General features: G+C 44.5%; 2 protein-coding genes across 4 annotated transcripts in view; one reads left to right on the top strand and one right to left on the bottom strand.

Moving 5' to 3' along the window:
• Window positions 1–3,917: 3,917 nt before the first annotated feature.
• On the bottom strand, window positions 3,918–26,854 carry DCTN5 (dynactin subunit 5). Its single transcript, XM_029576545.1, has 6 exons — window positions 26,708–26,854; window positions 15,763–15,831; window positions 14,793–14,911; window positions 14,285–14,396; window positions 8,809–8,911; window positions 3,918–5,586 (listed from the first exon to the last, which is right to left on the bottom strand). The coding sequence occupies exons 1-6, from the start codon at window positions 26,753–26,755 to the stop codon at window positions 5,489–5,491; spliced, it is 549 nt and encodes a 182-aa protein (XP_029432405.1). The 5' UTR covers window positions 26,756–26,854; the 3' UTR covers window positions 3,918–5,488.
• The window catches only part of PALB2 (partner and localizer of BRCA2), a 41,540-nt gene continuing 40,941 nt past the window's right edge, over window positions 26,841–27,439 (top strand). For 2 of the 3 annotated variants that reach the window (XM_029576542.1, XM_029576543.1), the window contains exon 1: window positions 26,841–27,268. In XM_029576542.1, the coding sequence (XP_029432402.1) occupies window positions 27,221–27,268 (48 nt within the window). In that variant the 5' untranslated portion in view covers window positions 26,841–27,220. The remainder of the gene's footprint in view (window positions 27,269–27,439) is intronic. The other variant, XM_029576544.1, reaches the window with a different exon arrangement.

The raw sequence follows: 27,439 nt of genomic DNA on the forward strand, positions 1-27,439 counted from the left end.
CCAACCCGCCCGCCGCAAGGCACCATGGGAGTGAGAAGTTTAAATAGACAAACTTCAGCCCCACGTTCACACAGCTTTATTGACAAGCGCCACGGGCTGCGCGAACAAATGGCACCCGCTGCAGTACAAGCGCTGGCTTGCAGTCATAATTCTGCTACATTTCCACGGTGTCTCTCACTTCCCATACTTGATCTTTTCTCTAGTGGATTGAGTCCCCCAGGCTGCTTTCTGCTTCCCCCATCCATGCTGACATTCCTATGCTCTCCCCCTCACCTCACTCTTTCCACCACCCCCAGCTTCAGACCCCAACTTCCCCACCCGTTCTCCCTCTCTCCAGCCCACCTCTCAAAGACTCCTGGCTTTCGCTCTCCCCCCTCCCAAGGCTCAACTACTTCATTCCCAGCTCCCTCTCTCTCATTGCCCCCAACAAGACATGAACCCCCCCCCCCCCCAAGTCTCCTCAGGCAGACAGAACGCTCCCCCAGCCCCACTTCTCTTCCCTCACCCTAGCAAAACCTTTTAGCTGTTTCCCTTTCCCCACCCCCCAGTACGCTGCAAGCTTGCTGTGTACTTGGCTGGTTCAGGCTCCACTGCACCGGGCAAGGCTGATACTTCAGACACATCTCTTCAAGCCTGGGTGGCCCAAAACTTTTTCAGTCTGCATAGGCTACTGCTCCACTGCGCCTTTCTTCCCGCTCCCATCAATTCTATTCCTTTCTCTCTTCTGGCCTGTGCACACCTCCACTGCTATTACTGCTTCCAGGTCCCCCACGCCTAATTCTATGCACGGGAGGGGAAGTCTGCACAAATTCTACACAACTGTGCAAAACAGAAGTAGCTAGTGTGAGCCAGGTGGAGACCTGCTATAGGCCCAACGCCGAGGGAGGGGGAGAAGTCTCCCCCCAACTCTACCCTGGAGACTGTCCCACACTCACGCCATGCTGTTACTGGCACAGCTTCTCTCACCCCCACACAGCACTGACCTACTGGCAGCTGGTCAGCATCACACTCACACACTGCCATCAACGGCACAAGCTCTGTCTCCCATACCATCTCACTTTCACAAGCTCTAATAATTGGATGTCATTATCATAGCATCTGTCTCCCACACAGCACTGTCATTGTGTCCATCTCTCACACACACGCAGCGCTTGTCACTGGCACAGCATCTATCTCACACTCACATAGCGTGGTCACAATCACAGGATCTGTCACACTCCATAAATTGCAAAAGGGCTATCTCCCACTTATACAATACAGTCACTTGTACCAGTTCTCATGCTGTACTCTCACAGGGTCTGTCTCACACAGTGCTGCTATTAAGATAGGGTCTGCGTTATACTCACTCAGCTTTATTAGTAGTACGGGGTCTCTCTTAATACTCACACTGCTGTAACTGACACAGGATCTATCTCACACAGCACTAGCGCAAGCTGTGTCTCAGACATCATCATCATCAATTGCACAGGATCTGCCATTGTCACAGCATGTTTTCACAGCACTGGCCAGGAAAGAGATTTAGGTGTCGTAATGGATAACACATTGCAATCGTGGGCTCAGTGTGCTGTGGCAGTCAAAAAAGTAAACAGAATGTTAGGAATTATTAGGAAGGGAATGGTGAATAAAACGATGGCTGTCATAATGCCTCTGTATCGCTCCATGGTGAGACCGCACCTTGAATACTGTGTGCAATCCTGGTCACCGCATCTCAAAAAGGATATAGTTGCACTGGAGAAAGTGAAGACGAGGGCAACCAAAATAGTAAGGGGCATGGAACAGCTCCCTTATGAGGAAAGGCTAAAGAAGTTAGGGCTGTTCATTTTGGAGAACAGAAGGCTGAGGGTGGGATTTGAGAGAAGTCTACAAAATCATGAAAGGACTTGAACAGGTTAATGTAAATTGGTTATTTACGCTCTCAAATAATAAAAGGACTTCACTCCATGAAGTTAGTAAGTAGCTCATTTAAAACAAACTGAAGAAAATTCTTTTTCACTCAACGCACGATTAAGCTCTGGAATTCATTGCCAGAGGATGTGGTTACTGCAGTTAGTGTAACTGGGTTTAAAAAAGGTTTGGATAAGTTCCTAGAGGAAAAATCCATAAACTGCTATTAATTAAAAAGCAATAGTAACTTGAGATTTATTTAATGTTTGGGTTCTTGCCAACAACTTGGACTTGGATTGGCCACTGTTGGAAACAGGATAGTGGGCATGAACCCTTGGTCTGAGGCAGTATGGCATATCTTATGTTCTTATGTCACAGGGTCTGTCTCACAGTCTGCTGTCACACTCACATCAACATTTGTGGTAGAAGACTGAAAATACTGCTGTTATAAGCTGTCCCAGACACAATGCAGTAGCAGCAGCTGAAGAGCCACTGCAGCTACATATTGTGAAAACTGTGAATCAGTTACACAGTCCAGACCTTCTAGTGATAAAAGGCTCAATTTGCAGTCAAGATAAAGGATAAATTGGGCTAAGGCTCATTATTCTGTCTGTCAGCGCAGGGATTCTCAACTCTGGTCTTCAAGATTCCAAAAATGACCAAACTATGCAAATTAGCCTTGCTCTTAGACCATATGCAGGCAAATACAAATCTGATGAATACTGACTGTGAAGATTCTGAAACCATACCTGACCAGGCCATTAGGCCAATGCAATAATGGGCATTGGGTAGAACGCACATTTTTAATCAGCAAATTTACTTCAGAGCCAGCAAGGACTTTTGAGCACAAAAACTGAGTGTGTAAAATTGTGCATCCTGCTTAGCGCTCTCACATGGAAATCCCATTCAAATTAAGGTATTTGCATGGGATTACACCAATGCCCTGGCTTAACTCATTCTTAGCTGGAAATTTTATTCCTGGTCAGAGGTGTAGTAAAGTTTCCAGCGCTTGTGTCAGTCTATGGGCAGAAACTGAAATTCCAACACTGGGACCTGTAATCAGGATTTCTATATTGAAAACTTTCTTTGCATATACAAAACATGTTTTCAGTGCATAAATATGATTTATGTGCACAAAAAATGTTTTCTGCACTTAAAGGTTTTTTGTATGCACAAATCATGAGCTTTGTGCACATAAATCACATCTGAGAGGCTTCCCTGGCTCTGAGTTTAAAATGTGTATTCAGCTTGTGCTGAGCATACATTTTAACTCAGGTTTGTGTGCACATTTTCCACAGCGCACTTTTTAACCTCTTGATGCATTAGCATAACAGTAGCTTATTGAATGTCAGGTAATTCATTTCTGAAAAAGCGCTGATGCCTGTTAACTGAATGACAAACAGCGAGTCCCCTCAATCCTAATAAGAAATGTTGGGAGGAATCTGTCATGTTGGGTAGACTGAAGCATTCTTTCCTGAGCATATGGAACTAGTATGTTTGATATGATAGAGGTGTTTAAAATCATGAGAGGTCTAGAACGGGTAGATGTGAATCGGTTATTTACTCTTTCGGATAATAGAAGGACTAGGGGGCACTCCATGAAGTTAGCATGGGGCACATTTAAAACTAATCGGAGAAAGTTCTTTTTTACTCAACGCACAATTAAACTCTGGGATTTGTTGCCAGAGGATGTGGTTAGTGCAGTTAGTATAGCGGTGTTTAAAAAAGGATTGGATAAGTTCTTGGAGGAGAAGTCCATTACCTGCTATTAAGTTCACTTAGAGAATAGCCACTGCCATTAGCAATGGTTACATGGAATAGACTTAGTTTTTGGGTACTTGCCAGGTTCTTATGGCCTGGATTGGCCACTGTTGGAAACAGGATGCTGGGCTTGATGGACCCTTGGTCTGACCCAGTATGGCATTTTCTTATTGTGGTTTGCCCTTAAAAACAGATCAAAATACCTCGCACAAATCTTTAAATTTAATACGTCATAGAATAGGAAGCCAGTGCAACTTGCTAAGAGCAGGAAAGACATGGGTCAAATATTTTATTGAGGTCAAAGATGACTTCCACAACTGCAAGCACTTCATTTGAGTCAACAGTACAGCAAGATATAAGATGTATCTAACCAATCCTGGAAGGAATAAAACCATGAACTTCAAGTTGTAAATCATGGTCACAAACGTCTGATGCATCTAAAAGAGAAAAGATTTGGTGTACCATGGCCCTCCTTAAGTGGGACGGCTGAACCAGGGGGCCTTCTGCCCAGCCACAGAACCTCGACCTTTAAAAGGATTAACTTTGAATTTATGGGAATGAAACCAGTCAGCAATGCAGTCCAAATAGTAAAAAAAAATTCTTCATACACAATAACTTAGATGTCATCAGCAAACAAGAAAGGGGAATAGCCACAATCTTGAAGAAGGGTAGCCAGTGGAGCTTAAAATCAAACGAGCAAAGACGGAGCCCTGCAGAACTGCTCAGGAAAGGGGCTTCATGCCAGCCTAGATCCCCGCTCCACCCATAGGGATATTCAAGCCCTATTACCCAAGTACACCGCACAGCAGAGTCACTCCCCACCCGATCTGCTACATAGGGTAGGCTACGGCTCTCTTTCCACAGAACCTGCTGGCAAATAAGCTGTTAGCACTACAGAAGCCCATCTTCAGCAGGTGTAACTATTTCCTTTAAATGACAGACTTCATACACACAAAGTCACTTTTCACTCATGGGCAGTTAAATGAATCAGAGGGCAAGCCTGTCCTTGTTTAGAAATTATTCATCATTACTTATACAATGTATTTTATTTATTAAGATTTGTGATGGAAAGGGGATAGTTACTTCCCTCACGCAGCTACAATAAGATAAATGGTGTTGCTCAGATACCATTGCAAAAGAAATGGGAATTCCATTAAATCCACCATTTAGAGGATAATACACGAGGAAGGGGATGGTACTGGGCAGCTTAGGGGGTAATACACGAGGAAGAGGATGGTACTGAGCAACTTAGGGGTAATACATGAGGAAGGGGATGGTACTGGGCAGCTTAGGGGGTAATACACGAGGAAGGGGATGGTACTGGGGAGCTTGGGGGGTAATACACGAGGAAGGGGATGGTACTGAGTAGCTTAGGGGGTAATACACGAGGAAGGGGATGGTACTGAGTAGCTTAGGGGGTAATACACGAGGAAGGGGATGGTACTGAGTAGCTTAGGGGGTAATACACGAGGAAGGGGATGGTACTGAGTAGCTTAGGGGGTAATACACGAGGAAGGGGATGGTACTGGGGAGCTTGGGGTAATACACGAGGAAGGGGATGGTACTGGGGAGCTTGGGGTAATACACGAGGAAGGGGATGGTACTGAGCAGCTTAGGGGTAATACATGAGGAAGGGGATGGTACTGGGCAGCCTGGGGGTAATACATGAGGAAGGGGATGGTACTGAGCAGCTTGGGGGTAATACACAAGGAAGGGGTTGGTACTGAGCAGCTTGGGAGATAAGACACGAATGTGACATTACTGGGAGGTTTGGAGGCTCCATCTGTAGGGGTCAGTGTCAGTTCATAGTTCTTGTCAGGAGTTTTTAAATAGTATCTTGTTCTTAAACCTGAGTAAGAGGCAAAAACTTCTGATAGTAACTCTTGGTAACATCAATCATCAGCTCCTGCGTGCATTCTGGCAGCTCTCCATGGAAAAGACCTGCGAGAGAAAGGGGTGCAGAAAGAGAGGGCAGTGAGTGCCAAATCATTTATTTACTAAATCTTACTCCTTAGCGTTCGGGCAGGTCAGTCCCAACGAGTGGCTTATGCACCTCTACTAGCAGATGGAGACGGAGCAGAAGCTGACGTCATCAGTCCCAATGAGTGGCTTATGCACCTCTACTAGCAGATGGAGACAGAGCAGAAGCTGACGTCATCAGTCCCAACGAGTGGCTTATGCACCTCTACTAGCAGATGGAGACAGAGCAGAAGCTGACGTCATCAGCCCCAACGAGTGGCTTATGCACCTCTACTAGCAGATGGAGACAGAGCAGAAGCTGACGTCATCAGTCCCAACGAGTGGCTTATGCACCTCTACTAGCAGATGGAGACAGAGCAGAAGCTGACGTCATCAGTCCCAACGAGTGGCTTATGCACCTCTACTAGCAGATGGAGACAGAGCAGAAGCTGACGTCATCAGTCCGCCAGTATTCTCCGTCTCCAGCAGATGGTGGAGATGCATTTCCCTTTGGGGGATTGAAACGTCTATATTTCACCGCTTGCCTCCTGAGGTGATACCGTGCGATCCCTCCCTCAGTCCGGTAGCCTTGATTGCCGTGGATCAGAAATTCCAATAACGGTTGCAGGACGAGAGAGGTTCAGCAGTGAAAGCTAGCCGGGACTCGTTTCTGATCAGGTAAGTTATAAAAATAATAATAATAATAAGAGAGCAGCGAGAGGAGAGCAGGAGAAAGGGTCTGATACCTCGGCGTACGCCTGTCCCGCTCATGTCTCTGGGGAGGTCAGTGAGGTGAGGAGGTCGTGCAGGTATGGCGGGTTGAGCAACCGTTTGACTACCCCCTTCCAGGTTTTTTCCTTTGGGGCACGGCAGGCTGTGAGATAACTTAAGAGCCTTTTCTCGCTGCGGGCATCAGCGTGCATCCGGTTGTGCGCCCAACTTGAATTGTTATAACAAATTAGCGCTTTCCACCGCTAGCTTACTTGTTCGATTTGTTTGGCGGTTTCTTTATTTTATAGCATATCAGGAATAACTTGTGTTTCAATAGAGCTTGGCACTGTCTTATGTGCTCTAACAATAAAGTTTCAAGATTAGATGTGATAGTTCTAATTTGTGAAATCCTCAGCTTTCTAGTTGCTTGTCTCCCACTATTTTTGAGTTTTTCATTTCACTTTTAGTCCACGCTATATTCGGAAGATCTGGTTTAACTTGTGCACTACACTGAATGTTGCAGCAAGTGCAGGTTAAAGAACAGACTCTCCTAAAAATGATCAAATATTAATGCAAAGTTACAGTTTTTGGAAACTGATCATACATTTTCACCATCCCTTTTTAGTATCATTGTAATAAGGGACGTAATCATTGTAATAAGACGTTTGAAACCCCCACGTTTTAATTACATGTATTATAAGGTAACACTTCTATAAATGATTTTTGTAAAATGATTAGCATTGATAAGAATGAGCACAGCATACTAATACCCGATATATACAAACAACATTTTTTTCCTTCATCTGCCTCCCTTTTCCCCTCATGCTCCACATCTTTATTAGCTAATGGTTAAAATTAACAAAATGCATGCATATAATTGTTTTGTCTGTTCTATTCTTCATTAGTTTTTTCTTTTGTCTTATTCGATTTTTCTTAATGTTGTTTTAATAATGTAGCGCCATGGTCACATAATACACACTAAATATCTATGTTTAATAAGCTGTATCTTATTAAATTTCATTAATCTATTTTTTGGGTACTTGCCAGGTTCTTATGGCCTGGATTGGCCTCTGTTGGAAACAGGATGCTGGGCTTGATGGACCCTTGGTCTGACCCAGTATGGCAGGTTCTTATCATCAATCTTTTTTTAATATTTTTATATTGGTGTATCAATAAAATGTTTACTGTGTTAATGAGTTGTTGTAAAATACTTTTTTGTATTCATTTCTCCAATTAGTTTATTATTTTTAAATGTATGGAACCTAGATGATTGTGTATTTAATTGGAAATACGATTCCCGATTTTGATATTTATTTCTTGAAGCCCCTGCTGCAGCCCTAGGTTTGGGCAAAACTCTGTCAGAGTTGGGCTATTTGGGCACGCTATGTTTTGAGTTGTGCTACTTTTGTTTCTTCATTAAAAATACCCCTGCAACTAAGACGAATGGCCTACGTTTGTTTCATCTGCACATAAATGGTGCCACTGGTATTGCTCATTTTATATTCCTTGGCTTTTTTTTACAGGATCAGGACCGCAGGTTCTGTCACCCTCATCTGCTAGAGTCAGAGAAAATACTGAAGGCTCGCAGGTGGCACAGCAGTGTAAGAGGGGGTGCCTTTCAGCTTTTTTTCTCTGACTCCCTCTGCTGGAAGGGAGACACAATCCAGTGGTCTGGACTGATCCTGGTACATACAGGGAATGCTCATTTTATAACCCTTTCCACCTTACTTTTAGTTCTGTCTTTGCAGTGACTGCTCTCGACTAAAAACCTCCTTCCAAAATCCTGCAGTCATGGATTTTAAATCCTGTTCTAGGTATTACTGTTGCACAATGACCAGGATTGCCTTCCCCCAGAATGGTGTAAATGTTGCCTCTTCATCCCTAGCCCCATCCAACCTGGGGAAAGGAAGATCTGCCTCTAAGTGGCGTCAGTCTCCAGGCCAGGTGGGCAGATTTAAAGGGAGCATTACCACTAGGATCTCCCTAAGCAGTGATGTGTGTCAGCTGCCACCACAATGCGGTTCAGACATGCTTAAGCCTGTAACTCATGCAAATTAAAATCAAAAGCAACAAAAATAACTCAGCCAAAAGGCAAACAATGCCAGACAATACTGAAACTCAATCTTAGGAATCTAAAACTCTTTTCAACAGTTTTGGGCAATATACCAACTCTACCCCTTTAAAAAGATTCCATAAACTTCCAAACATATTTTGATGAATATTATGAAAATATTACTAGGGCAGTCACAAATTAAACTGAATACATTTATCATGACTGGACAGACCTCGAGTGTGAAGCCGAGGAAGTTCAACAGCAGCTACAAGGCTCTGACCTTAAATGCAACAGTAATTACCACAGAAAACCTATGAACGTGCCTGTGACCCCAGGTTTACACAGCAATGGCAGTGCATAGATGACCCTTCTCTTGTCCTCTGCTACAATTTCTTATTCTATCAGATGGATGATGCCAGATCTGCGCTTCCTGCATTTACCTGGGCAGCCAGCAAACACTGTGAACGGGGGCACCACAGTTTCAGGGGGCAACACGGTGTTGTCTTGGATCTTGCAGCAATCTTTCAGAACACACCTCCTACCCTAAAATGAAGAAGAGAAGATCTGAGTCCTAGTGATACCTGGAGCGGCACACTCACCTTTCCATGGTTCATTCTTACATGACTGGACTTTCCCTTGGGTATTACAAAGAACTCCTTCATATATCTGAGCAGGTAACAGCTGGGACACCACGTGAGAGACAGCAGCCAGTCTGAAAAAGCCATCACAATTTCAGCGTTCTGCCTCAACACACATGGGGTTTAATCCACAGAGAGATACAATCGTCACCACTATCAATCAGTCAGCACTTCTCAGCTAATAATACAGAATCCCGGGTATTATATATAAGAGAGGAAATCCATACAAATATTCTCTTTCTACAGACAGCCTCAAATAACTTTGAAAACAATATGCATGGAATGCCTTTCCGGAGGAGGTGGGTGAGGATAAAAACAGTAAACGAATTCAAGACAGCATGGGATAAACACTGTAGATCGCTAAAGGTCAGACGTTGGAAATGAAGAAAAGGTGCATGGGGTAACCTGCACGGAGTGGCAGTCACTACCCATAATCAGAAGGCATGGGGTAACTGCACGGAGCGGCAGTCCCTACCCATAATCAGAAGGCATGGGGTAACTGCACGGAGCGGCAGTCACTACCCATAATCAGAAGGCATGGGGTAACTGCACGGAACGGCAGTCCCTACCCATAATCAGAAGGCATGGGGTAACCTGCACGGAATGGCAGTCCCTACCCATAATCAGAAGGCATGGGGTAACTGCACGGAACGGCAGTCCCTACCCATAATCAGAAGGCATGGGGTAACTGCACGGAACGGCAGTCCCTACCCATAGTCAGAAGGCATAGGGATAACTGCACGGAACGGCAGTCCCTACCCATAATCAGAAGGCATGGGGTAACTGCACGGAACGGCAGTCACTACCCATAATCAGAAGGCATGGGGTAACTGCACGGAACGGCAGTCCCTACCCATAATCAGAAGGCATGGGGTAACTGCACGGAACGGCAGTCCCTACCCATAATCAGAAGGCATGGGGGATAACTGCAATGAACGGCAGTCCCTACCCATAATCAGAAGGCATAGGGATAACTGCACGGAACGGCAGTCCCTACCCATAATCAGAAGGCATGGGGTAACTGCACGGAACGGCAGTCACTACCCATAATCAGAAGGCATGGGGTAACTGCACGGAATGGCAGTCACTACCCATAATCAGAAGGCATGGGGTAACTGCACGGAACGGCAGTCACTACCCATAATCAGAAGGCATGGGGTAACTGCACGGAACGGCAGTCACTACCCATAATCAGAAGGCATGGGGAACTGCACGGAACGGCAGTCACTACCCATAATTAGAAGGCATGGGGTAACTGCACGGAGCGGCAGTCACTACCCTTAATCAGAAGGCATGGGGAACTGCACGGAACGGCAGTCCCTACCCATAATTAGAAGGCATGGGGTAACTGCACGGAGCGGCAGTCACTACCCTTAATCAGAAGGCATGATTACTGTCATGGTTAAAAGGTGAGGAGAAAGAGGCTATTTTAGCCAAAAAAAACATCCTTCAAAAATTGGAAGAAGGATCCATCTGAAGAAAATAAGATAAAACATAAGCATTGTCAAGTTAAGTGTAAAACATTGATAAGACAGGCGAAGAGAGAATTTGAAATGAAATTGGCCACAGAGGCAAAAACTCATAATAAAAACTTTTTAAAATATATCCAAAGCAAGAAACCTGTGAGGAAGTCAGTTGGACCATTAGATGACCGAGGGGTTAAAGGGCCTCTTAGGGAAGATAAGGCCATTGCAGAAAGACTAAATGAATTCTTTGCCTCCGTGTTTACTGATGAGGATGTTGAGGAGATACCAGTTCCGGAGATGGTTTTCAAGGGTGATGAGTCAGACGAACTGAACGAAATCACCGTGAACCTGGAAGATGTAGTAGGCCAGATTGACAAACTAAAGAGTAGCAAATCACCTGGACTGGATGGTATGCATCCTAGGGTACAGTACTAGAACAGCAGGGGAGGTGCTATAAGGAGGAGTTGGGTGTATTGGCAGAGCTGTGTGTGTGTGGGGGGGGGGGGGTACAGTACTAGAACAGCAGGGGAGGTGCTATAAGGAAGAGTTGGGTGCACTGGAAGAGCTTCATGCAGGAATTATTTTATTTTAATTGCTCGTACTCTTTATCTCGCTATGAATTCTTGGAATCTAACGGCAAGTTGTAGTTAAAATTAAAAAAAACAAGAAACATAGAAACACAGACATACAGATAGCGCTGACACTGTTGCAGGATACAGGCAGTTAGTCAATTAGTTTCCCGGAAGAGAACTGTAAACGCAAATGTGGTTAATAGTGGATCGAAACAATCACCAACAACTGATAAATGTGGATCTATATATATATATATATATATATACACACACACATATATATATATATAGTGCACAGTTAACATAAGGATTGTTAAGACATTTTTAAACATGATACTGCTGTAATCTTTTTTTTCCTTCTCTAATTTTGCTCAGTAACAGGCACTGAGATAAGAGCAAGGAACACATCTATTTTTCTAAGAGATAAAGCCAGTGCTTCTTCAGGCAGCAGTAGGATTTTTATTTATTTATTTATGTATTTAGATTTATATTCCACTTTTTGCACTTTTTTCAGTGCTTCAAAGTGGATAACATTCAGGTACTGTAGGGTATTTCCCTATCCCCAGAGTGCTTACAATCTAAGGGCCTCATTTTCCAAGCCGCTCGCACGCAAAAAGTCCCTTATCGCTTGCGATACCAGGATGGGGGCGGAGTGGGCCCCGGAAGAGGAGGAGTCGGGGCGTCACCGGGGCCGACTCTGCGCCGACGCCGCAGACAGCGAAAAGGTAGGTGCCTTTTCGCTGCCTATTTCGCTCCCAATAGCTACACCTCCTATGGTGGGGCTATTGGGTGCGATCGCTGCCGGCTAGCGCAGGCCCGCCCCCCGTTTCGGCCCCCTGCCCCTCATCTAAAGTATCGCAGGCCTGCGATACTTTAGAAAACGAGGCCCTAAGTTTGTACCTGAGGCAATGGAGGGTAAAGTGACTTGCCCAAGGTCACAAGGAGTGACAGCGGGACTCGAACCCTGGTCTCCTGGTTCGTAACCCACTGCTAGGCTACTCCTCCACTCATGTTTAATTAGCCATAGCCTAAGGAGCTACAAACTTGTCAGCTGGGATTCAATGCCAAGAAGTGCATCTGGGGTGTGGTAATCCAAAAGAGCTGTGTGTGATGGGAGGTGAGAGGCTGCTGTGAATGGAGCAAGAGAGGGACCTTGGGGTGATAAGTGTCTTGCGATCTGAAGACGGTGAAGCAATGTGACAGGGCGATAGCTAAAGCCAGAAGAATTCTGGGATGCATAGAGAGAGAGGAATAACCAGCAGGAAAAAGGAGGTGATAATCCCCTTGTACAGGTCCCTTGGTGAGGCCTCACCTGGAGTACTGTGTTCAGTTCTGGAGTCCGTATCTCAAAAGGAACAGAGACAGGATGAGGCGGTCCAGAGAAGGGCGACCAAAATGATGGGGTGGTGGGTCTGTATGAGAAGACCTATGAGGAGAGGCTGAAGGACCTAACTATGTACACTCTGGAGGAGAGGAGGTGCAGGGGAGATAGGATACAGACCTTCAGATACCTGAAAAATTTTAATGATGCACGAACTTCAAACCCTTTCCATTGGAAAGAAATTAGTAGAACTAGGGGTCATGAAATGAAACTCCAGGGAGGACGACTCAGAACCAACATCAGGAGATATTTCTTCACGGAGATGCCTGGAATGCCCTTCCAGAGGAAGAGGTGAAGATGAAAACAGTGAAAGAATTCAAAGGGGCCTGGGATAAACACTGCGGATCCCTAAAGGCTCGAGGATGGAGATGAAGAAAAGAGTGAGAGGGGTAACTTTCTGGTGTGACGGTTATTATCCTTAACCAACAAGCCTTCATACTGTTGATGCAACTCCATCATTGCTCTCTGCTTCAATGGCAGAGTGAAAAGGGTAATTGGATTCAGCAGCAACCAACGCAGGCCCCTACCATCTGGGAAAACAAATAAGCATGGGGTAACTTACTGATGCAGCTGTTATTACCCTTAACCAATAAGCCTGATACTTTTAATGCAACTCAACATTGCTCTCTGCTACCATGGCAAGAGATAACAGGGAACTGGATTCAAATAGCAACCAACGAGGGCCCAAATTTTACGGTGTGGGAAACTGATAAGCATGGGGCAGCAGAACAGCACAGCAGATACTACCATAAGCTTGCTGGGCAGAGTAGATGGATCATTTGGTCCTTTTCTGCCATCATTTCTATGTTTCTGTGTTACAGCTGGACATTGTCAGAGTTAGGAGTGCAAGTCAGATCACCTAACTTGCAGCTTCTGGACTGAAGTCAGAGGAAATGATAATATAAGAAGCTGCAATTGACAGTGCTCTTTGGATAAGCCAACGACATGAGCAGGTAGCCAGTTCATAGAGTCTCCGAGCTCGTAGCCTCTCATTTCACAGGATACTTTGGCTCATAGAAAGGAAGAGCTATCTTTGTATAAATCTTTATCTTTGTTATTGCAATAGATATTTGCGTTTACTGATTTATGCAATATTGCTGTACTGCTGTGTGATACTGTCTTTACTGATTATACAATTTTCTGCCATGCTTTACCATATTTAGTAAGCTGAATATGCCTTTACCTTTGCTTTTCAAAGATTGTGTGTTGTGTGTTCTATGGCGTAATATAACGCCTGCTTCAGGCCACCGCTTACAGACACTCACGCACAGGTTACACTCGTTATAATAAGACTAACGGACATTGCACAGCATTTCCATAAAACCACAGAATAACCTGTGCAGTCTCTTTTTTTTATTTTACATTTTTGCTTTGGCACAGAAGTGATTCTGTTTTTTATTTGATTTATAAATTGCCTCTTCCCATAGGGCTAGAAAGCAATGTACAACAACAAAGCCCAGGTCAGGCATGGGTCACCTTCTTTATGCCACGCCCAAGAACCCCCTGCGGCGGTGGCTGAGTGCCATTTCTTTCATGGACTTTGGGATGAGTTCTGCCAGCCCTCCCACGTCTACAAACATCTTTGAAAGTCACGGGACTTCTGCCTGAGCCCTGAATATTTTCATGGTGCCTTTTCTCTGTCTCTGAAGCCTTGAACTGTAGTAAACTCAAGAAAAGCAAATTGTTTACAAAATGATTGTGGGTCAGTGCCCTGGCTAGACCGGCAGAAAATCCCTCACTGGTTTGGCAGTTTTGCTTTTTCAGCTCCATCAGAACTGGAGTCTCCTGAGGCTGTGGAGCCTGCAGGTTTCCCCTGATTTTCGCCCCCTCTGGAAGTGCTGTGCAAGGCCACTACTTACTATGACACAGTTCTTGCCGATGTGCACATAGGATCCGATCTGGGCGGCATTCACAATGCAATCCTCCTCTATGAAGACGTGGTCCCCGATGTGCAGAGGAAAGAAAGCCACACTGCAGAGAGAATAATGGGAAGGGCACAGGGGCGTCAGCGCCACTAGAGCCGAGGTGGCCAGAGAAAGCACTCCCCTTCCTGCTTTCATTTTATACTCAATAAAGAAAAAACAATTCTTCTAATCTTTCTTTGGGTTTGTTTTCTTACAGGCAACCATGGGCCCTGAATCTGGGCAGTGCTTAAGCAAGGCCCTCAACTCCCCATCTCTATCCTCCACCCTTCTTCTGCTGACTTGGGGAGCGGAAGACCTCAGCTCTGGGATCAAAATGGGGACCTTCCAAACAGCAAAACCTGCGCCACCAAGGTTAGCCTTATTTAAAAAATGTATATTTATTGCCTTCAGCACTCCAGGTGATCTGAAGGGGTCTTGAGAGCTCCGTGTTGCTGGGACTCACCCTTTGCTGAACTTCTTAAAAGGTGGACGGATAACGCTACGGCTTTTAACAACACAGTGCCTTCCCACCCGTACATTCGCCAGATCTCCACGAATGATGCAGTCATTCATGATAATTGTCTGTGGAGAAAGAAAAAGAAGTCACAGCAACACAAACCCAGCACTATCTCTGCCTGGCCAGTCAGCTGGGAGACTTCCCCAACCCGATCCCGTACAAGAATCCCATTCCCTCAAGGGTTATTTTATTATTTTTTTCATTCAAATATAGGAGTAAATGTGTGTCAGAATTTAACTTAAGTGCAACGCCCTACAATGCATTTGTCTAGGCTGTGAATGAGACACAGAGGTAGATATTTCATTAACCCTTGCTAAAAGCCGTTTTCTTATTAGTGCAAGCTTCTACAAATATGCAAATAAAGTCTGCCAAAATTCAGAGGTGTACTCTGTGAATGTGTAACCTATTTGACCAATCAGGAGGCCAGATTTCACAGGCCCCTTTAATACCTCTGATCTTAGAACTGTAGCCAGATCTGACTGCTCATCTACTAAATGAGACAAATAGTCCACATGTAGCTTCCTCAAGCCAGGGCTACTTCATCAGCTATAAAGAGAGCCAAGAGCAGCACAAGTATCGGACTATTTATTATAGTTCAATATAGTGCTGGGGGCTTCAAAAAGCTCCAAATGAAATTTAAAAAAACCCACAAAATGGAAATCTGAAGGTTACCCGTCTGGGTTTCTGTCTGGCTGGACAGAATTTTACAAGTAATATTATTAATATAAAAAAACATGGTTTATTTTATATTTCTCCCTCTTGTTAGCTTATAAAATGCTAGCATGGGCTGCAGTACGTCTCTATTTCATATATCTATCTATTTCTATATATCTATAGTGTGTATTTAGAATTCTTAGAATTTAGAGAGGTCTGGAAGTGCTCCACAATTACAAGAGAATTGTTAGAAGGTACGCACCTTGCCATTCAGGACAATATTCTGGCTCCCACAAAGCACGGATTGCCTGCTAACTTTATTACCAGAAGCCTGAATAAAGAACAAACATGCATTAGAGCATCAGCCTTGTATGTGTATAAAAAACAGTATAACAGAAAAGCATCAGCCTCATGTAAGACACAGGAACAGAACAACATGAGAGCTACCTGAAGTGTAAGGTACAGTACAACAGGACGGCATCAGCCTCATTTTATTTATTTATTTAAGGATTTATATACCAGAGGTTCCTGTATAATATACATATCACCCCGGTTTACAATGAACAGTAACTATCGCTTCAAGTTAGCGGTTTACAATGAACATGGTTAATCCAAATAACAGGAAAATATATATAATAATTTTAACAATTAAGAAGTAATAATAAATAGATAAAATAACAATTAATAAATAAATAAAAATAAATAAATAACAGTAAACATCCATGAAAAATAACAGTAAATAAAATAACAAGTTATGTGAAATATGCTGGGGTAAACGGATGATATGTGACTGACTTTCTACCTGCTCTTAGCTCTGCGGGAATGCTTGTTTAAATAACCAAGTCTTAAGTTTCTTTTTAAACGTGGAGTGGCATGGTTCAAGGCGAAGGTCTGTGGGAAGTGAGTTCCAGAGTGAAGGGCCCGCTGTGGATAGGGCGCGTTTTCTCAGCGCGGATTTAGCTGGTTGGGTGATTAGTCTGTTCTGATAAGCGCTTCTGGTCGGTTTCATGGATGTGTGTAGTTGAATTTGGAATGTTAGCTTGAGAGGCGCGATGTTGTACAAGGCTTTATGTATCATCATTAAGGATTTGAATTGGATCCTGAATTTAATTGGGAGCCAGTGGAGATGAAGAAGGATTGGGGTAATATGATCTCTTTTTTTGTAAGAGACATGTAAGAGACAGGTACAGTACAACATAGCTACCTGGTGTGTAAGGTAGAGTACAACAGAAAAGCATCAGCCTCATGTAAGATACAGGTACAGAACAACATGAGAGCTACCTGCTGTGTAAGGTACAGTATAACAGGACGGCATCAGCCTCATATAAGATACCAGTACAGTACATGACAGCTACCTGCTGTGTAAGGTACAGTACAATATGATGGTATCAGCCTCATGGAAGATACAGATACAGTACAACAAGCTAGCTACCCGGTGTGTAAGGTACAGTATAACACAACAGCATCAGCCTCAGTAAACCAGTAAAAGATCAAGCAAGTAACAAGAAGCCTGGAAAGAAATACGACGAGTGAGATAATCAAATTTGCAGATGACACAAAATTATTCAGAGTAGTTAAATCACAAGCAGATTGTGATAAATTGCAGGAAGACCTTGTGAGACTGGAAAATTGGGCATCCAAATGGCAGATGAAATTTAATGTGGATAAGTGCAAAGTGATGCATATAGGGAAAAATAACCCTTGCTGTAGTTACACAATGTTGGGTTCCATATTAGGTGCTACAACCCAAGAAAGAGATCTAGGCATCATAGTGGATAATACTTAAAATCGTTGGTTCAGTGTGCTGCGGCAGTCAAAAAAGCAAACAGAATGTTGGGAATTATTAGAAAGGGAATGGTGAATAAAACGGAAAATGTCATAATGCCTCTGTATCGCTCCATGGTGAGACCGCACCTTGAATACTGTGTACAATTCTGGTCGCCGCATCTCAAAAAAGATATAATTGCGATGGAGAAGGTACAGAGAAGGGCTACCAAAATGATAAGGGGAATGGAACAACTCTCCTATGAGGAAAGACTAAAGAGGTTAGGACTTTTCAGCTTGGAGAAGAGACGACTGAGGGGGGATATGATAGAGGTGTTTAAAATCATGAGAGGTCTAGAACGGGTAGATGTGAATCGGTTATTTACTCTTTCGGATAGTAGAAAGACTAGGGGGCACTCCATGAAGTTAGCATGGGGCACATTTAAAACTAATCGGAGAAAGTTCTTTTTTACTCAACGCACAATTAAACTCTGGAATTTGTTGCCAGAGAATGTGGTTAGTGCAGTTAATATAGCTGTGTTTAAAAAGGATTGGATAAGTTCTTGGAGGAGAAGTCCATTACCTGCTATTAAGTTCACTTAGAGAATAGCCACTGCCATTAGCAATGGTTACATGGAATAGACTTAGTTTTTGGGTACTTGCCAGGTTCTTATGGCCTGGATTGGCCACTGTTGGAAACAGGATGCTGGGCTTGATGGACCCTTGGTCTGACCCAGTATGGCATTTTCTTATGTTCTTATGTTCAAGCAAATAATAAGAGAACTCACAAAAACTAAACAATTGCAAACATTGGATGGACTGTGTATATGATCGCTCTTTCATATCCATTGTAACAGATGCTTCCGGTGCCTTTAAGAATAATCACAGGTGAAAAACATCCAGTAACCTGCAAAAAAGAGCTTCAAGTGGATGGAAGAAAAGACAGGGAAGAGTGTCTGGACTGATCCGTGGTACTACAGGAACGAAAATTAGCAGGTAAGAACTAATTTTCCTTTCCCTGTACGTACCCGGATCAGTCCAGACCATGGGATGTACCAAAGCTTCACTATAAAAGGCGGGACCGAGACAGTCCCGCTCGAAGCACCTGCCGACCGAAGGAACCAAAAACTGGCGCCTGTACATCAAGGCAATAATGTCGAGCAAAGGTATGCAGGGATTTCCACGTAGCGGGCCTTCAGATTTCCTGCGGAGAGACTGAATGACTATCTGCCTAGGAAGTAGCCTGAGAACGCAAAGAATGAGCCTTCAGGCTCTCCAGAACCGCTCGGCCTTGGCAGATATAAGCTATGAGATCGCCTCCTTCAACCACCGAGCGATTGTAGTCTTAGAAGCCTGGATGCCCCTATTTGGACCACTCCACAGAACAAAAAGATGATCCGAGACCCAGAAGTCATTGGTAACCTGAAGGTAACGCAGTAAAACACGTTTTACATCAAGGCGATGAAGGTCACTCCCAAAAGAACCTGCTACATCCTCAGGAGAGAATGCGGGAAGCTCCACCGACTGATTGACATGGAAGGAAGAAATAACCTTCGGCAAGAAAGAAGGTACAGTGTTGAGAAAGACCCCTGAATCAGAAAAACGCAGAAAAGGCTCCCGACAGGACAACGCTTGGATCTTCGACACCCGTCTGGCAGAACAGATAGAAACCAGGAAGACGATCTTGAGCATCAAATCCTTAAGGGTAGCATGATGGAGAAGTTAGAAAGGTGCCTCACAAAGAGCCTGAAGGACTAAGTTAAGACGCCACGAAGGACAAGTGGACCGGATGGGCGGCTTCAAATGCTTAGCGCCCTTGAGGAAACGGACAACATCTGGGTGAGACGCCACCGCGTAACCATCAATGTTGCCTAAGAGGAAGCTGAGAGTGGACACCTGAACATGCAACGAGCTGAAGGAGAGACCCTTGGAGAGGCCCTCCTGGAGGAAGGAAAGAATCACAGAAACCGGGGCTGAATGAGCGGAGACACCCAATGCCACACAGGCAGTTTCGAAAACCTTCCAAACGAGGACATAAGCCAGAGAAGTAGATGGCTTATGGGCTCGAAGCAGAGTGGATATAACTTCCTCTTTATATCCCTTCTTCCTTAGTCTTCGCCGTTCAAAAGCCAGGCCGCTAGACAGAAGTGATCCGCCTGGTCGAAAAATACGGGACCCTGCCGGAGCAGGCGAGGAAGATGGCCAAAGTGAAGAGGACCGTCCGTCGCCAGGTTTACCAGATCTGTGAACCACGGTCTGCGGGGCCACTCGGGCGCTTCGAGGATGACCGGACCCCTCTGAAGTTCTAGTCTTCTGAGAACCTTTCCCACTAGAGGTCAAGGAGGGAACACGTGCAGAAGGACAACACGGGGCCAGGGAAGGACCAGTGCATCTACTCCCTCCGAGCAGTGTTCCCTCCAGTGGCTAAAGAACCTGGGAGCCTTTGCATCGTCGCCATCAGGTCCAGGTGAGGAGGACTCCACCTGTGGACAATCAGATCCATTGCTCCATCGGACAACTCCCACTTGCCCGGATCGAGACGCTGGCGACTCAAAAAATCGGCTTGAACATTCTCCTTGCCCGCTATGTGAGAAGCTGCTAGGCGCTCCAGGTGGTGCTCCGCCCAGGTGAAGAGCTTGCTGGCTTCCAGGGCCACCAAGCGACTCTTGGTGCCCCCCTGTCGATTGATATCTGGATTGTCTGGAATTTGTTGCCAGAGGATGTGGTTAGTGCAGTTAGTATAGCTGTGTTTAAAAAAGGATTGGATAAGTTCTTGGAGGAGAAGTCCATTACCTGCTATTAAGTTCACTTAGAGAATAGCCACTGCCATTAGCAATGGTTACATGGAATAGACTTAGTTTTTGGGTACTTGCCAGGTTATTTAATTATTTAATGTCTAAGATTTATATTATTTTATAGCATTTAATAAAAAAAAACTTTTCTCTACAGCTGGTGGCTTTAAACATTCTTATTTCAATGAACCACAATAGCCCACTCTCTTGTTACAGCTAACAAGCATATCTTACACTAGGGACTTCTAACAATTCCCTCTGAGACGAGCAAAGAGCCTATGTGAGATTATATATGCGGAACAACGCATTCATCCACAGATATGAATCAAATGCTAACAATTTATCACAAAAGTAGCCATTTTATAAACGACTCTCCACTGAACTGGGAGCCAGTGCAGCTCTTGAAGTGGTGAAATATGCGTTCATTGATTTATCAGAAATCCTAAAAGGTCTAGAATGGGTAAATGTGAATTTCGTATAATAGAAAGACTAGGGGGCACGCCATCACTCAACGCACAATTAAACACTGGAATTTGTTGCCAGGGGATGTGGTTAGTGCAGTTAGAATAGCTGTGATTAAAAAAGATTTGGATAAATTCTTGGAGGAGAAGTCCATTACCTGCTATTAATCAAGTTGACTTAGAAAATAGCCATTTCTATTGCTAGCATCAGTGACATGGAATAGACTTAGTTTTTGGGTAATTGCCATGTACTTGTGACTTGGATTGGCCACTGCTGGAAACAGGATGCTGGGCTTCAAGGACCCTTGGTCTGACCCAGCATGGCATGTTCTTATGTTCTTAGCTGCAGCATTTTGTAAAAGTTGCAGCACTTGCAGGGTTGAAGCAGGAATCCACTGTTTAAAGAGTTCCAATAATTTGGGAGAGGCATAATCAATGCCTGCACCACCGACCAAAAGTCAGTGGAAGATAGAAATCTTAAACCATACCCCCTTCGGTATTAATGTACATAGTATGACTGTTCATATAAACTCCTGGTATTCCCCTCCCACAGTTATTAATGTAATCCAATTGACTGTTCATGTAAACCACTGTTTTTACTTGTATCTCGGAGTGAAGGCCCGCGCCGTCTCCCACAGTTATTAATGTAAACTGTTTGATTTTTCATGTAAACTGTTGTTATACCTGTAAACTGAAGTGAAGGCCAGTGCTAAACTTTGGTATATAAAAACATTCACATAAATAAACAAACAAACAAACAACATATGACTCATGATTTTAAAAAGCCAGAATGATTAACAGCCTTAACTTGATTACTGAATGTCAGGCCACAGTTAACATGTATCCAGCTAAGTGGCACACAACTGCTCTGTGCATGTATTTTTACTTCTTAATTTTAAAGTATATGTGGGAGATTTTACGCCTCCCCCCGGAAGTCGGATGTCAATGATATCACCAGTTTGCCCAGACTGAGATCCTCCTGGCTCTTTAGCCTCAAGTCCCTCAGTATTTCACATTAAAGACGTTTACTATCTCTTATGTCAGATAAAGATCGGTATAAATATGTGCGAGTAAGCTGCCAAATCTGCAGTTTTCATGGGTAAATGTTGGCCCTGCCCTGGAGCGCCCTTTTTTCCTCGCAAACACTTCCTTACTCATACATTGTTGAGGTTTATAAAATAATATATACTTTTTATGCATGAAAATTCACCTTTAAGTTTTATGTACTGCTCCAAGGAAAAGTAGTTGAACAAGGTTCCTCGGAGCAGTACACAACCCTTTTTAGGGTTTTTTTAGTTAGGATAATTACTATTTCAGCACAACAAATCACATACGTGTAGAACCTAAGGGGGTACTTCAGGCAATGGGAGATAGGGTGACTTGTCCAAGATCACCATAAGTAAGGGGAAGAAGCAGATTCCAAGTCCATTCTTCTAATCACTGGCCACCCAAAACTCCCAGGTGAAAAAAAAAATCATGGCAAGTCTCTTATCATGTGGATTTTAATGTTAATTTTGAGGAAATTAGTACTTAATGTTTTTGAAAGCCCCTCCCACTTAGCTGGGACAGGGCAGAACTTGAAGCAGAGAGGCAGGACTGGGAAGACAAGTTCAAGGAAATAAGAGGCACGTTGTGGCCTGGTGGGGGGAGGAGAGGCAGGGCCAGGGTCTGGGGGAGTAGGATAAGGTCATAAGAACTTAAAAAATGCTTTACTGGGTCAGAACAAAGGTTCAACAAGTCCAGCATCCCATCTCTGACAGCAGCCAGTCCAAGTCATAGGTATTCAGTAGGATATCAAAGAATGGGGCCACTCCTTGCTTATAACCAGGATAAACAATGGCAATCTCAAATCTACAAGGCTATTAGTGGGTCATGGTCTTTTCTCCCAGGAACCAGTCCAAAAATATTTTCTCCAATTTGTTTTAAAAGTGCTATCTATTAGCTTCATGAAATGTCCCCTACTCCTAGTACTACTAGAAAGAGTAAACATTTTAAATAAATACAATTCCCACCCTACTCATGATTTTATAGACCTCTATCATTCCTCCCCTAACCACATCAGCCTTTCCTCAAAGGGGAGTCGTTCCAATCCCTTTATTATTGTGAATTGCCCTTCTCGGAACCTTTTCTAGTTCTGCTATATCTTTTTTGAGATGCGGCGACCAGAATTGTACACAGTACTCGAGGTGTGGTCTCACCATGGAGCGATACAGAAGCATTATGACATTTTCCGTTTTATTCACCATTCCCTTCCTAATAATTCATAGAAACATAGAAACATAGAAACATAGAAATGACGGCAGAAGAAGACCAAACGGCCCATCCAGTCTGCCCAGCAAGCTACGCAGTTTATCCATTTTTTTTTTTTTTTATCTTCCCCCCCACCTCTTTTTTTCTCCCCCTCCCCCGTCACTATTGGCTTCCAGCACCCTCCGGCCCCAATTCCCTTCCACCCCTCCACCAATGCAGAGAGCAGTGCCGTATCCGCATCCCAATGAACATCCAGTTCAATCAGGGGTAGCAACTGCCACAATAAACGGCCACACCCCTGCCCCATACTCTTACCCACCTCTGTTTTGCTTGTTTGTTTTTTGTTTTTTTGTTTTGGTTTTTTTGTTTTTTGTTTTTTTGGAGATGGCAGCCCTCCAACCTTCCGCTCCGTGAAGGTGGAACACAAACCACTGGCATCCCGCTCCGTGAATGCCTCTGTGGCTACTGCCGCTCCGTGCAGTATTTTGCTGCCTGAAGGTGGAACAACTACTTGCCACTGGCATCCCGCTCCGTGAATGCCTCTGTGGCTACTGCCGCTCCGTGCAGTGTTTTACCACCTCCTCTATATTTATGCCCACTAGACTTGATGGATCCACAGTGTTTATCCCACGCCCCTTTGAAGTCTTTCACAGTTTTAGACTTCACCACTTCCTCCGGAAGGGCATTCCAGGCATCCACCACCCTTTCCGTGAAGAAATACTTCCTGACATTGGTTCTTAGTCTTCCTCCCCGGAGCCTCAGCTCGTGACCTCTGGTTCTGCTGATTTTTTTCCGTCTGAAAAGGTTTGTCGTTGTCTTTGGATCATTAAAGTTTTTCAAGTATCTGAAAGTCTGAATCATATCACCCCTGCTCCTCCTTTCCTCCAGGGTGTACATATTTAGATTCTTCAATCTCTCCTCGTACGTCATCCGATGAAGATCCTCCACCTTCTTGGTTGCCCTTCTCTGTACCGCTTCCATCTTGTCTTTGTTTCTTTGTAGATACGGTCTCCAGAACTGAACACAGTACTCCAGGTGAGGCCTCACCAAGGACCTGTACAAGGGAATAATCACTTCCCTTTTCTTACTCGATATTCCTCTCTCTATGCAGCCCAGCATTCTTCTGGCTTTTGCTATCGCCTTGTCACATTGTTTCGCAGACTTCATATCATTAGACACTATCACCCCAAGGTCCCTCTCCTGCTCCGTGCACATCAGCCTTTCCCCCCCCATCGAATACAGTTCATTTGGATTTCCACTCCCCATATGCATGACTTTGCACTTCTTGGCATTGAATCTCAGCTGCCATATCTTCGACCACTCTTCCAGTTTCCTTAAATCCCGTCTCATTCTCTCCACTCCTTCCGGCGTGTCCACTCTGTTGCAGATCTTAGTGTCATCCGCAAAAAGACAAACCTTACCTTCTATCCCGTCCGCAATGTCGCTCACAAAGATATTGAACAGGACCGGTCCCAAAACCGATCCTTGTGGTACACCACTTAAAACCGCTCTCTCTTCAGAGAAAGTTCCGTTTACCATCACACATTGTCTTCTGTCCGTCAACCAATTTGCAATCCAGGTCACCACCTCGGCCCTCACTCCTAAGCTTCTCGTTTTATTCACCAGTCTCCTGTGCGGAACCGTATCAAAAGCTTTGCTGAAATCCAAGTAGATGACATCGAGCGCTCTTCCCTGATCCAATTCTTTGGTTACCCAGTCAAAAAAGTCAATCAGATTTGTCTGACAGGATCTTCCCCTGGTGAATCCATGTTGCCTCTGGTCCATTAATTCTCCTGACTGTAGATAGTTCACTATTCTCTCTTTCAGCAGTGACTCCATTTTCAGCAGTGACTCCATTCCTAACATTCTGTTTGCTTTTTTGACCACATCTGCATACACTGAGCAAAGAATTTCAAAATATTATTCAGTGTCTCTAAGATCCTTTTCCTGGGTGAAGCCACCTAATATGGAACCTAGCATCGTGTACCTACAGCTTGGATTATTCTTTCCTATATACATCACTTTGCACTTGTGCACATTAAATTTTATCTGCCTTTTAGACACCCAATCACCCAGTCTCGCAAGGTGCTCTTGCAATTCTTCACAACTGGTCTGTGATTTAACTACTTTGAATACATTTGTGTTATCTGCAAATTTGATCACTTCACTCATCACTCCATTATTCATCTTTCTCCATTGAGAGAAATGACCATTCACTCCCATTCATTTCCTATTCTTTAGCCCAGGGGTGGGCTATTCTGGTCCTTGAGGGCCACCAAATGGTCAGAACATAAGAAAATGCCATACTGGGTCAGGCCAAGGGTCCATCAAGCCCAGCATCCTGTTTCCAACAGTGGCCAATCCAGGCCATAAGAACCTGGCAAGTACCCAAAAGGTACTTTCAGGTTTTCAGAGTAGCTCCAATGAATACATATGAAAGAAATCTGCATGCACATTACCTCAACTGTATGTAAATCTCTCATGTACATTCATCATAGGTATGCTGAAAACCCAACCAGTTGGTGGCCTTTGAGAACATTGTTTTAGCCAGATACCAATCTACAACAGGACCTTGCCGCCTATCCCATGAATCCCTAATTTCCTGATGAACATTTTGAGGGATTTTGTCAAAAACCTTTTGAAAATCCAGATACACTATAACAACCAACTCACCCTTGTGCACAAGTTTATTAACCACCTTCAAAAAATATCTCAGATTTATAAGACAAAGCATACCTTTGCTAAACTCATTTTGGCTCTGCCCCATTTATCTTTCTATCCCAATGGTCAATAATTTTCTTTAAAACAGTTTTTACCATTTTGCCTGGTACCAACATCAAGCTCAGCAATCTGCACTTTCCCCAGTCATCCCTGGAATCCTTTCTAAAAATGGGCATTACATTGGCCAATTCTCAAGCATCATAGGTGATTTGAATAAGAAGTTAGAGATCATCAGTTAAAGTCTGGAATTTGAGTTCTTTCAGAACTCCAGAATGTATACCATTTGGTCCCAGTGTTTTGTTACTCTTTAGTTTGTCAGTTTGCTCTATTACATCTTCCTGGTTCACCATGATTTGCTTCAGTTTCTCTGAATCATTACTCTCAAAAGAACGTTTCTGGCATAGGTATCACCTTGACTCCCTCCTCATTAAAGACTGAAACAAAGAATTCATTTAGTGTTTCTACTATGGCCTTGCTTCCCTGAACATCTTTTTACACTTCAGTCATCTACTACAGGTAGGATAGGAGAGGCAGAACAGAATCTGCTGGTAGGGGAAAAGATAAGGAGATATACAGGAGGGCTAGAAGCAGGATGACAAGATAGGTCAGGGATTGGGACAGGATGGAGAGAGGTAGATCAGGGGATGGTCAAGGAAGCATAGGAAGAAATTGGACAGGGTCGGGGGGGGGGGGCAGGATAAGAAGAGGTAGGTCAGGGTCTGTGGGGGGGTGGGGCATGATGTGAAGAGATAGGACAGGATTGGCAGGGTGGGCTAGAGGAAGCCTCACAAACCTGTCCTGGGGTGCGAACAGCTAGTCGGATTTTCAGGATAGCCACAATAAATACGGATGAGATAAACGTGCATATAATATTGAGTCTCCATGGTATGCAAATGTATCTCATGCATATTCATTGTAGGTATCCTGAAAACCCGATTGGTTTGGGGGTCCCCAGGACATATTTGGGATGCCCTGGGCTAGAGGATGAGGAGGTAGGACTGGGTCACAGAATGACGAGAGGTAGGTGGCGGGAGCATGGCCAGAATAAAGAAAGGCAGGTCAGTGGTAGAGGCTGGGCAGAGACAGGATGAAGAGAAGCAGAGGCAGGGAAGGATGAGGGCAGCTCAGGGTCAGCAGGGGTAGGTATAAGCTGTAGGCTCGGCGCAGACGTGCTGATAAAGAAAATGGGACCTAGGCGCTGTGCTCGTCCCGGTCTCACCGTCTCTATGTACTCGGACTTATTGTACAGCATCTCATTCAGCTCCATGGCAGCCCACTTCCGGGAACAACAAGCGAACCACAGCAGCCGGCCGAGCGAGGTGCGTCACTTCCGGGCGTTCCCGGCCGTGCATCAACTCTCCAGAGTCTCTCGCCGACGTGCGCGTGCCCGGGAGAAACTTGGGCAGCTGCGTACAGGCCGCGAGAATTGGCGGGAAATACAATCCCCCGGAAGTGTTTGTGTGTGAGAGGACAAGGTCGTGAAGGAAAACAGGGAGGCAATAGTGCAGAAAGGGGGCTTGGGGCACATGCGGATGCTGAAGCGCCTCGGGTTGGGGGCCCTTCGGAAGAGAATTGTCTGTGTGTAGAGGGATTTGGGTCACAGATCTCCTGAATCCCTTCATCCTGAGGCACTGGAGGTAACGGGGTCATAAAGCAGCATCGCTTCATCTTGGGGTGCTGGCGGTAACAGGGTCCCCAGTAACTGGTTGCTGAATTGACAGGTTAAATAATAATGGAGGAGACAACTGGTAGACCATTAACCTGTGAAGAAAGAGAAAAGGTAAAAAAAAAAAAGCCTCAACTCTTCAGCTTCCGCTTATTTTATAGCTGCCTGAAAAGCACTCCGCAAAACTAATTCAAGTAGCCCTGGGCAAACGATACAAAACGTGAATTCTGTGGCGTAGGGACTGTTTATGTGTATTTGTACAGCGCTGTGTACCTCAAGTAGCAC

Source organism: Rhinatrema bivittatum, chromosome 14 (genome assembly GCF_901001135.1).
Source record: "Rhinatrema bivittatum chromosome 14, aRhiBiv1.1, whole genome shotgun sequence".
Taxonomy (NCBI): Eukaryota; Metazoa; Chordata; class Amphibia; order Gymnophiona; family Rhinatrematidae; genus Rhinatrema; species Rhinatrema bivittatum.